The sequence below is a fragment of the Strongylocentrotus purpuratus genome, unplaced genomic scaffold (assembly GCF_000002235.5).
Source record: "Strongylocentrotus purpuratus isolate Spur 01 unplaced genomic scaffold, Spur_5.0 spur5_scaffold_13, whole genome shotgun sequence".
Taxonomy (NCBI): domain Eukaryota; kingdom Metazoa; phylum Echinodermata; class Echinoidea; order Camarodonta; family Strongylocentrotidae; genus Strongylocentrotus; species Strongylocentrotus purpuratus.
In genome coordinates this window covers 13,758,116-13,772,897 of record NW_022145598.1, presented here as the reverse complement: position 1 = coordinate 13,772,897, position 14,782 = coordinate 13,758,116, and the positions used below count along the sequence as shown (strand labels likewise).

Sequence of the window (14,782 nt, the reverse complement as noted above, 5' to 3'; positions counted from 1 at the left end):
AAAGTTCCTCCAATGACAACACTCGGCAGGGAAGTCATAGGAACGTTGGCCCATCCACTGCTCTCTCACGAATTATTTCTTCTGTTAAATGTCGCAAATTCTGAGTTGATGCTGTAAATGTCATTTGTACCATTCGGCGTGTAGGATTTCAGGCAGAATCGTGGATTACTGATCGGATGTAAACATGAGTAGATCAACGCTGTAGGTCATTCAACAGATGAGTCATTCTCAATTTCCATAACCATTTCCAGGGCTTGCGTTATCGGCGGTATTGTTCTATTTGCCGAGAGGGTAAGTAACTATCCATATCAAATGTAAATGTCATATTAATTGTGGAATCAATGTGTAACATTTATGTTTTTTTAAATAAAGTAGTTTTTTTTTTACGAAAACCTGGTTTTGTTTCATTTTTTATTTTGTTTAAAGGAAATAAAAGATAATAAATATACTTTGTATTAAGGAATTGTTACCTATTATTGAATGGACTATTCCGTATATCTGACTGAACTTCCGGGTTTGGCACTTTGACTGTACGAACGTCTCCACCGAGGAATGCACCCGCGGCTCTGGGGAGTTGGTCGGGTCTGTCATGCCATGCAATACCCTGTTGAAGCCGAGCTGAGCGCGCGCGAGCCGAGGTACTGTCAGAAATATTTGCAGCAGCTAGCAGCTTATTCATTGTAAACAAAAACTTGTCAAATGTCCATCATTTGTTTATGAACCTTTACCGGCTTGTTTTCAAGGAGAAGTATACTCTCTACTTGAGCCTAGACCTACTGCTGGCCAATTAATTATTTATTTATTTAGACATCTAATAATTAGAGTTAAAATAAATAAAATAAAAAGTGAAATTATTTAATTTAAAGATGGGATTGGGAGATGTAGATCTAGTCTATCAAATTAAGTAACAAATTAAATTTAAACAAAATAAGACTATGACAGTCCCCAATTTCTTGAACTAGATCTAGGTCTAGAGTAGTAGAGAGTGCTGAACAAATTTGAAGAGACAAATTGTATGAAATTATGATGTTGACAACGCATCAAGAGTAAGTCAGTGACTAGACCGAAAGCTTCAGTCTCTATAATCGTCGGTTGTTCCACTGAGACTACGTCTGGCTCCACTAGACCTCCGGTTATAGAGACAGAACGATCGCCTATGCCAGCCTATGTTGAACTTATTCCGCTAGATTTTAGCCGTTAGGCCCCTCCCACAAACATGAACAAACTTGCCACGGCCGTATTGTTATGCCCCCAAAATCCCCCAAAATGTCATTTTACCTCGTTCATTTCCAATTTTAAATTAGGCCTAGGCTATAATACATCGGTTCCACTTACTAACTTGATTGATATAATCCGTTTAATGGTCCCTTTTAAGGAAATTATCGGTCAAAATCGACATCCATGTTGAAAATCTTGCAAGCCGTGTTAAACTCTCGCTGCCGTCAATCTCATCCCTTCTAGTCTACGCCGAAGGCAAAATGATTATGAAGGAAAAACTGTGCGCCATCTACACGTTCGTAATGGCGTTATCACAGTTTTTTTCCTTCATAATCATTTTGCCTTCGGCGTAGACTACAAGGGATGAGATTGACGGCAGCGAGAGTTTAACACGGCTTGCAAGATTTTCAACATGGATGTCGATTTTGACCGATAATTTCCTTAAAAGGGACCATTAAACGGATTATATCAATCAAGTCAGTAAGTGGAACCGATGTATTATAGCCTAGGCCTAATTTAAAATTGGAAATGAACGAGGTAAAATGACATTTTGGGGGATTTTGGGGGCATAACAATACGGCCGTGGCAAGTTTGTGGGAGGGGCCTAGCGGCTAAAATCTAGCGGAATAAGTTCAACACAGGCTGGCATAGGCAGTCGTTCAGTCTCTATAACCGGAGGTCTAGTGGAGCCAGACGTAGTCTCAGTGGAACAACCGACGGTATAGAGACTGAAGCTTTCGGTCTAGTCAGTGACACACGTTCGTTCAACAACACGGCTAAGCCTGAACTGAATCATCACAGAGGTCAGATCAGAGTCTTGGATTTTTAAGATCATTTTCATTTCTCTGTATGTAACAAGGACTGGATTTGAAACGTTGGACTTGTGAGGATTTTTACAATGGATTTAGCCAAACTTATGGAAGCGATAAGGAATCGGGCAGCTTCAGAAGGAAATATTGTTTATGAAAACAATCGCAGCAACGCAAGGCTTTCAACTACTTGTGAGTGCAGATGCATCATTGCGAGCTAATTGTCATGGGTTGAAAAGTTTGAGAATGAGTTGGTCATCGTGATCTGCAACTGCAAGATTTATTTCTTTTCTAAATTTAAAATGACGTTTCATACAGTACTTTTGTTTTGTATCTAGTGGCATGTTATTTCTTTATTTTATTTGTTTGTTTGTATTGTTTTTTGTTTTGTTTTTGTTTGAATGTGTTTATGTGATATCTACATGTACATGTACCGGTACATTGTTTGTAGATATTTTGTGCATCTTGAATCTTTTAAATGCAAATTAAAATTTAGTTCTTTAATTAAATATTTACTGTACTGTACATGTACAAGTTGAAATACATTGTACGTGTTGTCTAGCTAGGGAACCCTAATACCCTGTTCACACTGGTTTTGCTTAGCCCCGTACTAGCGCCTATTCCGGAATAAGAAAATTCAAGCTGTTCTCACTGCAATTCGTTAGCCCCGGATATCGTGAATGTTGTGATTGGACATACTTCACATCTGGCCAGCTGCGATAGGCTCCATTGCGTACAGTAGTACCAGACTATTTTTTGTTTCTGTTCTCATTCATTTGCTTGGCACCGCAATTGCAGGGTTAGCAGGAGTTAGCACCACAATTGCGGAGTAAGCCCTGCTATTTTGCAGGGTTAGTTAACCCCGTACTATAGGTGGGGTTAGCGAACTTTAGCCCACTTTGGTAAAAGCCAGTCTAAACAGAAAGTGGAATAGGCTTAACCCCATACTGTACAGTGTAGGTGAGGCTAAGACCCCCCCCCCCCTTAACCCCACCTATAGTACGGGGTTAAGCAAAATATTGCCAGTGTGAAAACTAAATAAGATCTGGCTATTTGTGTCAGTCGATATCAGTAGACTTCAACAATGATCACGGTCTGTAAACAAATAAGATAAAAGAAGATACCCTTAATTAACATCAAACTATAACATAATCCTCTAAAAACAGTATCTGTAGGCTACACATACAGTACATGTACATTGTACAAGCATGTACATGCATGTACATGTATGTGTGCTTTAAAATTTAAGCCAATAATACATGTACTTCATTTGAGAGAAAGATTAAATCTTCATTTGATAGAAAGATTTAATCAAACGTGATTTCTCATTGCATATTTTGTTTTGTTTGTGCCGAATAGCAGTTTACAGTACAAACACATACAGTGTACTTGAACCCACATTTGTAACTTTGTACATGGTTCTCCTATTAAGTACAACAGTCAGTGACCAGTCCTCCCTTACAAGAAGTTCAGTATTTGTTTACCTTGTTTTCTAAATTTGAATTTCTAAATATTACAATGTATTTCCTAACATTCATATACAATGTAGTTGGATAGAGATCTCTGCTGTTGGTAGGCCCTGTGATATTTTGTTCACCTCTTATTTGAATGTGTTGCAGACCCTACAGTACATGTAGAGATACAGTATGTGTAACATCATTGTTCAGTTGCTCAACTTTTCCTGCCTTTACAGTACAGTATATACCTTTCTTTTCATGTAAATTAAAAAATAATGCAGCTAAAGTTTACAGCATACAGTATGAGAAGTGATTACAGATCCATTTTCATGTGTCATACAAGTACCGTTTACTGTTTACAAAATAATGTAGATACCACTGTAGGTTTCTTACAAGTTACATGTGTACCTCATCTGTTATTTTGTACATATTTTTACATCATTATCTTGAACCTTTATATACAACGTGTGCATGTTGAATTATTCTCTCCAAACCATTAGTACTTTGCATGATCAGTGTTATATTTTGTTGTATCTTCTTTTGTCTCCTTCCCTGTCTTTCCCCTGCAGAGCTCTATCTCCATCTATTTTTGAGTTTTGAACTTTGACCCCCAGTCCAGTAGGGGAATCCCCCCGACTCTCCAGCAATCATGTCTGAGATCAAGGATAGAAGTAGGTCACGATGGACCTTCAGGTCGTGGCGGATGAAGTCCATGAGGAAGAAAAACAAGAACAGGCAACAGCCTTCAAGTATTATAAATATTTTATATTTTTCTGTTTGTTTCACATATATCTTCATATTATCTTGCAGCACTCACTTTTCTCATCCATTTCCACCAATAAAAGACTGACCCTACTTCTACAATCTATTCCTACTATTCTGTTTCCCATTCATACACACTTACCCAGGCGCCCACACTAATATACCGGTATATTGACAGTGAAATGTATAGATTCATCGGCCCCTAACCTTCATCATGTGATTTGTATTTCTAACATTGTACACTGTACATACATGTACAATATACAGTAAATATTGACATTCATAGAATTAAAACCCAAGTACAACATACAAACATGTACAGAGACACACACCAAACCGACATTGCCGGGCACTCTTCTTTCTTTTTTTTTCCTTTCTTTCTTTTCTTTTTCGTTTACAATTTCTTCATTTTCAATATGTAATTTCTATTTCTATTTCTTTTTCATTACTATAACTTTTTACATTTTCAAAGTAGTACATGTAAATGGCTGTCCATGTAGCACATGTACATGGCTGTCCATGTAGCACTACTTGCAATATACTGTACAATATGTGTAACTGTAATTTTTGTGGTGATGGATTTCTAGTGTTCAAACTTTCGGTCCACAGCTCGGACCTCACAATCCTGTGCTGCTTCTATCACAAGCCTACTAACAGAATTTAGTTAATTAGCACAGTGCTCACTGCTCAATAATGCTATTGTCTAAAAATTGTGCTGTGTATGATTATTTTGATGTTTTTTCTCCTCTGCAAAAACTCTTTTATTCTTCACATTTGTGTGCTAGTACTGACATGTAGACTAAATGTTAACTTTTAAAATCAATTGCACAATTTGTGGTATTAAGCTGGAATAATAACACATCTAGGTACTGTACTGTCATCAGTGGGGGGGGGGTAGGGTATTGTTTTGTGGTGATATTTAGTTGCAGTGTAGCCTGCAGGCAATGTAGATTTTTCTCATTTTGACAAATAAAATATTTATTATAAAAATATGCATTTGTTATTATTGTTATTGATTCAATCACCTACATGTACAGTGTATATAATTGACCCTCCATTGTACATTTTAAACTGCATGGACATTGCATGGCATGGAATTGAATTAAAACTAGAATTTTTAATGCTACATATTCTTTAGAAGTTTAGTATCCCTTGATTTTCTTTGCATTATTCACAAGCATGCATGAATGTGATTGGGATGTTTGACCAAACCTCAGTAACATGTTCATGAGTTGGGGATACATGTGTATGTTTGTCTTCCATTACAATAATGCTGTTCCCAACTGCTAATTCATTGGGGAAGAGTCTGATCACTCTGATGACTTTTCAATATCTCTGTTCGCTCAGTCACTAAGGCGTCTGCCTGTGGAACCAAAGATCATGTGTTCAAATCCAACCCAGGCAGATGACTGAAGCCTGCGCTGTGTGTTAACGTGCCCCTTCCCTGTTACATACTGTAGACACTGGCTATGTTACAGTGGAAAACACTCTGTACCTCAGATAGGATGTATAATGGAGGCCCTGTGTACATGTACATGTACATGCATAAGGACAATGTACACTGTATGTTGTTAATTTGGAATGGACAGACATACTTGTATACATGTACATGTAAAGCGATTAGGCAAGGCTACATTGACAAACGTTTCTCTGTATCCAATTAATGACAAACCAGATATCTTATATTTATATAGGATTATTCAGTAAGTATTTGGCAAATGAAGATTCTGTACGTGCAAGTGTTCCAGTATGATGTCTTTTTTTCTTTTGATATTCTGGTAGACAAATAAGTAATGGTGGTTTCTTCCATTACTCATCGAGGCAATTCTGAGATATTTTTCATTCATTGATCAATGTACATGTACATTGTACATGTACATGTAGGTCATATCCATGGGACCCTCACTCTCACAAAATCGCCATAGGCAAAATAAGCATAAAAGCTAGTGTGTTACTCTGCTTCACATCTCTATACATGTATCTCATAACATGTTTTTGAGAAAGCAGAAGACCTTTGTTGTGCAGAGCTACCGTAATTAACGGTGTATAAACCGCCCTCATGTATTAACCGCACCCCTCTTTTTCGCCCTAAAAAAAAATAATAACTGCGAGGTGCAGCTGAATGTGTAAGATCATTAATGTAAATTAAAAAACAATAGAGTACCTAGGATAGAACCTTGTGGTACACCATTTGTTATAGAGAGAAAAAAATTGAGGAATTATTATTATAAACTACATATTGAGATCTATTAGAAAGATTACTTTCAAACCAAGATGACAGACAAACTTGAGTGTTGTTGTAGTTTCTGAGTGGTGAGTCAACACACTGATTACTGAGCTGGGAGACATTGCCAGGCATAGCGCCATAAATCGAAACTAATTTTTTTTTTTTTTTTTTTTTTTCTGTACCTGTGTATACATGTAAGTCGCACCCCGGACTTTAAATTTTTTTCGGCGGCAAAAAAAGTGCGCCTTATACATGGAGATTTACGGTACATGTATCTCATAACATGTATTTGAGAAAGCGGAAGACCTTTGTTGTGCAGACCTACACATACCGTACTTTTATATGTTCCCTCCCCACCTGATATTCAACTCATTGAAGAACTTGATTGCAGTTTTGTTAGCGGGACAAACAGTGTGTCCAGTAAATGTATGTGAATAAGCCTTGATTGCAATATACACACATTTTATACAGTGTAAATGTACATGTTCATACATATAAATTACATACATGCCAACTGTTCAGATTAAAGAGGAACATTCCTCTTTTTGGGAGAAGATAATTATCATTTTAATGCAGGTGTTCCTCTTCCTGTACAAATTTGTCTGTAGTATTGAATAGGAGAGTTAGGATTGTTCCTTTTTTTTTTTTAAATAGCATAATTTGTACAGATTTCTGATTTTCAAATGTTGGCATATGTATGAAATTATAATGTCCATCTTCATGTAGCCTACATGTACATGTACATGATTAGATCTTGTCTCTGAGTAGACCGCCTGTAGCAGACGTACACTGTACGCAGGCATGCATGTTCGTACAATGGACACTTTTAGGCAGGGTTGCAGGAATATCTTGTCGATGCCTGCTGCTACTGGAGAAGAAGAAGAATCCATTTCTCGTTGTCAAGTGCATTTTAATGATGCATGTTTTCTGAGCCATGTTTATCTTTTGAATAGCTGGCATTCAGAAGGTACCAGCTTTATTCTTGTTTTATTTAATTAGGAATTCCCACCGTGATTGATGAGGGAAGTAAATATCAGTTGACAGGATGGTTTACAAAACCTTCAGGTGAAATAACACCGAGGTCACGCTGGGTGATTTCATTTGGAGGTAGACCAAAGTGATTGTTTGAGTGTGAGAAATGAAATATAGGCAGGTATACATGTACTGTATATCATTAAGGGTATGTTTATGCTCAACTTTTTCTGGCCAGAATCAGGCATCTGTTACGCTTTTAGTTCAAAACACGGTTGCGTCCTTTCTCCTTTTTGTAGAATCACCAAAAAACGGCGATCACGATGGCCGATCGTAAACTCACAAAAAGGTGCGTTTACGATCGGCGATGCTGCAAAATCAGCGATTCTGGGAAGCATAAACGCACAATCATTTGCAAACGCGTTTAAATGGGGTCAACGCACTGATCTCTAGTGGGTCTACGTACAGTAGCATGCGCAGTGCAGGTTTGCGAATCCAGCTGCAAGGCCACCCAGCCAGATTTGCCTGGAGGAGCCAGAGAAGTGAGCATAAACAGTACACCGTGGAACTGCGATTATGATGAGCGTTTACGATGAGCGTTTCAGATCGCTCATTCTACCTTCAAAATCAAGCATAAACGCACCCCAAGTTAAACACATTTTACTGATAAGAAGGGCCTTGGGCTTGGCAAAAGTAGCCATTTAACTAAGATTTGTTTGTTTGTTTTCTTCAGGGGAGGGGGGGGGGACTTTTAATACTTCACATTTTACAACTGTATGCATGTACACTGTACATTACATGTAAAAACTAAAGGGTTCATCTTCTCTTATTCAAAACAGAAAACGAAAGTTGCAATGTACACATGTTCAAAAACTTCCCATGATAACAGTAGTTTCGATAAAAACTATAAATAATGATTTATTACAGGAAGCTCTTGTTTTGTGCCAGTTTCTATTCTTGTACACTATGCTCCTTGTAAAAATATGACAGTCATAGTCAAAGTTTAAAGGGGAAGTTCATCCTGATATCGAGTTTTAATAGAAGCAGGACAAAATGAGAGGAACATGCCAGTGTGAGCAAAAACTGATTGAAAAGAAGAAAGTTATGATTTTTGAAGTTGTCATCAGTGAAACACAAATTGGCAACACTGGGACGTACATGTATCTTGCAAGGTCCTCTCTAATTTGCTCCGTACAGAATATTTCATAAAGTTTCATTTTCTTTAATTTAGTTACATGTAGACTTGTTTAGTGTGAATGCATGCTTGAAAAAGTATAAAGGTATGAAAAAATAGGGAAAGTATTTATTGTCTCACCCTCGTACAGACAACTCCCACTGAGAATACAGAGAAACATAATAGAAATGACTATCCCTGCATTAGATGTATTCAGACTACCAGAATTCATTGTATACATACACTGTAGCTATCATGATATGATAGGTATTGACATTCTCTTTAGTCTGAATGGCTCATAAAGAAACATTGTAGACAGAATAGTGAAACGCATACTCGATTGTCGTTTCAAACAAAAACATTTAAAATATTGTATCGTACAAGATTTATCTATTAAACAGGACCTGTCGTGATTGGCCATATGTCATGTCAATCAAATTAGTTTCTCTTTATACAGTTAATAACGTTTCTTTTGTAGGATGCTGTTTTCTAGTCTGTACTCTGAATTTTGTACACAAAATTTCTTTGTACAAGATTGGGTTTAATTTCTTTTTATAGTTTGAACAGGCTGTGAGATGTATGGAAATAAATCCAGAGCATTGAAAATAACAAATCAATGAGTCAGAACTCAGTGGTTGTATCTTTCTATACTTCATCCTCCAAACAGGAAACAGCAATGGCTGCTTTTAGAAAACCTGTCTTTAAACAGAGTCGCGTACCGAGTGGCAATTTACATTGTATGAACTACCGTTACATGAATGAATTCAAATTAGAAGTGAAGAAGATGGGAAAAGAAGAACATGTAATTGATGTAAATCTCTCTTTCTTGGAATCATACCACATCCCATGAATAATTCTGCTGTAGCACTCTGAAAGATGTTCAGCCTTGAAATCTTTCAGAGTGGTACAGCAGAATTATTCATGGGATGTGGTAAGCTTCCAAATTCACTGCATAATGACTATTTGATAAAGCAGGGTGGTGATTTTTTTCAAAGAGAAACCAAGTAACTTTCACAGTATTTGTATGTGCAATTGTGCATGTACTATACAGTAGGCCTACACGTGTATCTCCCTATAGACTAAAGTGAATATTATCTAGCAATGATGGTGATGATAATGTTAATAATGATAAAAATAATGATGCAAAGAAGAACAAGAAGACATTAACATTAATGATAATAATAACATGACAAATTTCACGAGTTAAAATGGTAATAATATCATTTTTGTATAGAAAATGTATTTATTAGCAACTCTCTGCACGTGTACATACATTAAATAAAGTCAAGATACAAAATTTGCTTGTTGTTCACAGAGAATTCCTGAATAATCAATATCCGCTCCAGGATGTTTCCTCTGTTAAAAAGTGACTACATTTTTAAAGAAGACATAGAGGGTAAAAATAGAAACAACTGGCAAATTTTCACCACACACACTCACATGTTAAGCATGTGCGCCAATTAGTCCTCGATCATGAGTTGATTCCGCAAATTGAAACATCCCTGAAGGTATTGCCAAGTAATTTTGTTTGCCCCATGTAACCTCTGTATTACATTTAATTTATAGGCAGGAGGGGCAGGATTTTATTTGTAATATCTCAATTAAATGTTATGCCTTTGGGGCTTATTAAAAGAGAACCCCCTATCCAAAGAGAGTGGGGCGTTGATTTTGTTACTGTAGTTGCAGACATACTCCCCCCCCCCCCCCCCAAAAAAAAAAAAAAAAAAAAAAAAATTAAAACTTAAAAAATTGAATAAATAATAAATAAATAAATAAATAAATAGATAAATAAATAAAATAAAAAAAAAAAAGAAGAAAAAAAAATGAAATGTTCTCCAAAAAAAGGAATATTTCTCCAGACTTCCATGTAAAACAGCAGAAGAATACTTGATGAGAATTTGTTTCTTGATTTACATGTAACACATCAGATTAGCATGGGAAATAAGGTACATTGTAAATAAAGAGAAGAAATGATTGTTTTGGTCAGAAGTATACAGTAGCCGTCTAGCAGAATAAGCCAATACAATAGTTTAACTTTTCATTTATGTTGGGTAAAAAAAGAAAATACCCATATATATCAACAACTCATTGGCTACAGCGTTGATGGTTGATGGTTTAAGAGACAAGACTGTACATGTGGAAAGCGCATTTGTGTTTTTGAAGCTATCTTGAGCATGCGACAAAATCAGAGGCGAACAGTGTATTGATTCACCGGCCGATCATTGTGCCCCCATTATGTGATTAGAGGACCTCAAATTGTCGCCTGTTCGGGCGGGCGGGCGAGAAGGCGTGGAATGCTCCAAGCCGTGGAAGAATCACTGTCAAAACATTCTCCTGTCTAGATTTACTGCTTTTGGTGCCGCCTATGTATGCTAATCACGACTTTGCGGGCAAGCACATCTGCAAGTGCGAATGCACCCTGCATGTAGACCTCTATTTTTGTAGTAAATAATGCCCCTTTCTGAAAGTGTCGACAGCACTATATCAACGCCCTTTGTTATGACAGATTTACAATTAAAGTCTCATTTAGTTTCCAAACAGGTTTTGTCGAGTGACTGGGTCAGTGCAAGTTGAAATAATAAATTTTTAGTAGTGGGTGCAGGGAAACTCAGTTTAGAAATTATGACTTTTATTCTTGCTCTAAAATAATAAAAGTGCCAGAAAGCAAAAGGTACACGTTGCAACATAGTGGCCTGTTTGTGCCTTTGAAAATACTCTTAAAGTGTAAGGTCACCCTTATATTATTAAAATTGTTGAATAATAGGATATAAATGAGATACTGTAAACAGTTCAGTGAAAGTTCGAAGAAGATCTAATGAAAAAGTTTAGGAATTGTTGATGTTTTAACTGATTGGTTAAAGTGGCAACTCTGCGATGATCTCTTTTATTCCTTTTTTTTTCTAAATTAAATATCTACTTGTAAATTGTACATTCACCTGCAACTTATAGTTCCTTTTTTTTTTTCTTTCTTTCTTTTTTCAAGCATCCCTGTAATTTTGTATAAAACAAAATAAACAAATGTATTCTTAATTAATAACTTAGAAAATGGAAATGAATATTTTTATCAGGACAGAGTTTGGGTGTATAAAGCCCAAATTGAAATTAAGGAAGATTTCCTTTTAAACCAGGTTACCCCACCTTTATCATACGTCAGGCCTTTCATCCCCAAGACATACCAAGTACATTTTGAGGTAAACCTCCAACATGGATAGCTCCCTCTCTGTCCCCTGGGCAGCCAATCTTCTTAATCAACGGGCAAGAAGGAAGTTCCGTGGGATATTCTCATTAATTACCCCTGCAGGCTTACAGATACCTTGCCTCGATACACTCCACTATAGATACACACACTCGGAGCAAAGCATCCACACACAGCGCTATCAATACACAATCTATGATACCTTAATGATGAACACTAGATTACCATACAGAGATTAAAACCCATTTTCACATCTCCTGCTTTCCAACACTTTCAGGAGAGATCTCACTTTCAGATCTGCGTTCAGACAATGTGGCTTAGAATTTTTCTCCGTCGTCGTCACAGGCGCGTTTCCTCTCGCACTAATTGCAGAGCATTTGTACAAATCCAGGAGAGTTGGTTTTAAATCACTGTGTTTTTGTTTCCGTCAACTTCGGCAGTATATTTGACCGCCACCTTTAAAACAACAAGGTCGTTTTTCGATTAAGCTTCTCGCTTGGAAATACACTTAATCTCACAAGAGATAATTGTAAATCGTTTGATCATCTTGGATTATATTATCAGTGACTTTTATTACCACTTTTTAAAGGATTACTTCATTTTTTGTCATGTGAGTAGAATTTTGTAATATTTATATTTAGTGCACATCATTTGGCAGGAAAAAATCATCAAATTTGCAATTTATGATATATGTAAGAGCAAACGACGATGATGTTAATTATAATAATTAAATTGAATGTTATTATCATGTGGCATGCACAAATTATTTTATATAGAATTCAACAATATATATGCATGCATAAGTCAAGTTTCCACACACGTTTTTTGGAAAATGGGAGCTAGATTGAACTGTATAATTGGGGGGGGGGTAGGGGGTAGGGACATGGACCTAGATTTAGGGTGCCAACGATTTACTGGGGGGGGGCCTGATAGTGTCAAACTCTGCAGTGATACATACTGTATGTTCATATTCTTTGCATGCCAATTGCCAAGACATACTGTACATGTAGTTTCTTTTTGAGACTTCATCTGCCCCCGTAGTCAAGTCTGTTCATTTTTCCTTAATTGGATTACTGATCATGCATGTTAGTGTACCAATAATCCAATTAGGGATTAAGGTTTTCTTTTTGGAAGGTGATATCCTGGATGCTTTTGCAAGCAGATCCCTTGTTTAGGACATTTGAAGCTGATTGTATACATGTACATCTACATGTAGGTCACAGGGTCCCCACTTAATCTTGTCTTTTGTTTGTTTGTTTGTTTCTGTCTTCTTCTTCTTCTTCACCTTCTTCTTCTTCCCCTTCTCCTTCCCCTTCCCCTTTCCCTTCTCCTTCTCTTTCCCCTTCTCCTTCCCCTTCCCCTTCTCCTTCCCCTTCTCCTTCTCCTTCTCCTCCTCCTTTTTTTCTTCTTCTTCTTACAATCCTTGGTAAGCGTATGAATAATTTAGTTAAGTATCAACAGAGAGTCTGTGTCTGCAGCCGGAGACGAGCAAGTAAACATTAGGCACATTTACAATGTACACATCAAAAGCACCATTTTGAAAAATCATACATTTTTTTTGGACTGCCATTTACACTAGTCTGGAAGAACCCATAAAAATACCGGTAGTCAAAGTTTGCTCATAATCAATTTTGGAGTGAGAGGTGCGTATGCTCCCATCATCGGTGCCCTGCATGCATTAGCACGCATTAGCACGCATTAGCATGGAATCGAGGGGAGTCACGTGAGCAAAAATTGAAATCTTACCAAAGTTTGCATTTACACTGCACCAAATCGTTGAAACTTCAGCAGGCATTAATTAAAAAAAAACACTCTCCAGAGGTGGATCTTTTGTCGTGATTGTGAGGAAAAAAAAAGATGTTTGTGTGCAGTGTAAATGCAACTATTGTTCTCGGTTTGACCTGGTAAAAAGTTGACCCATAAATCTGCATTGCCACTCTATTCATTAGAGGTTAATTAGACCAGTACAAATGTGCTGCTGAGACATTGCTTTTTCTCACAGAATCTTCAACTCAAAGTGTGCTTTTATCGAAGTTAAAAGCCGTCTTAAGATTATATTTTTAAAGTAAGGATGGGACTTCCTGTTAATTTGTTTTCGTCCTCTTCCTCCTCCTTCTTCTACCTGTACTTCTACTTTATTTCAAAAATCTCCTTTTTTCCCCTTCTTCTTCTTCTTCTTCTTCCACTATATTTTTGTTCTTCTTCCTCTTCTTGTGGCAAAGGCCTACGGATACATGTACAAGGATATTTCTATGATAGTGAGATGTTACAGTGAAAGGGTTGGGAGAAGGTTTTGGGGTTGGGTTTTTTTTTTGTTTTTGTGTGTGCGTGTGTGTGTGTGTGTGTGTGTGTGTGTGTGTGGTATAGGCCGTTAACCTGTACCAATTCTCTAGTTGTATGCTATTAATTTCCTGTTTTACATTTCAAACTAATTACCAGTAACACATTTTGTCTTCACTTTTATCCACTGGTGTGTATTGAACTACTAATTTTGCTACTCTTTCTTTCCACTCTTTGCACAGTGCTTGCCAAACTCTTGCAAAGCAATGCATGTTTTGTCTTGAAATAGTTGCAAATATTTGGGAATCAAAAGCATTTAAGCAATCTTAGTGTATTCAAAGCAAATTTATGTACATTTTTTAGTATTGAGTATTGAAGTATTAAGATGAGACAAACTTAGCTTAGAAAGTAAAATAGAGTTAAAAAAGAGTACCCTCTTGTTTTTGTATAGAAACCACGAGGCTGCATTTACTGGGATATCCTTATACATTTCAGTACAGTAGGTGCAGAACAAAGCTATTGAAATTACATCGGGTTGCTTTTATTGAAAGTCTTTGCAAATGCATACCCTTTGCTTGGTGAAAAAACATTGTTAACAGATCACTCTCATGTATTAAAATTGTATTCAATGTATTCTACTCTTGTCGTACTAAAGCTTATTAATTTAGGAATTGTGTTTTAAGAATA

General features: G+C 36.8%; 1 protein-coding gene across 8 annotated transcripts in view; it reads left to right on the top strand.

Moving 5' to 3' along the window:
- The first annotated feature begins 20 nt into the window (after positions 1 to 20).
- Positions 21 to 14,782, top strand: part of LOC100893438 (phosphatase and actin regulator 2) — a 53,759-nt gene continuing 38,997 nt past the window's right edge. For 2 of the 8 annotated variants that reach the window (XM_030982961.1, XM_030982963.1), the window contains exon 1: positions 2,078 to 2,219. In XM_030982961.1, coding sequence (XP_030838821.1) covers positions 2,117 to 2,219 — 103 coding nt within the window. In that variant the 5' untranslated portion in view covers positions 2,078 to 2,116. Of the gene's footprint in view, positions 292 to 493; positions 639 to 2,077; positions 2,220 to 4,053; positions 4,234 to 14,782 lie in introns of those variants that run through there. The other 6 variants (XM_030982956.1, XM_030982962.1, XM_030982959.1 and 3 more) reach the window with 6 other exon arrangements.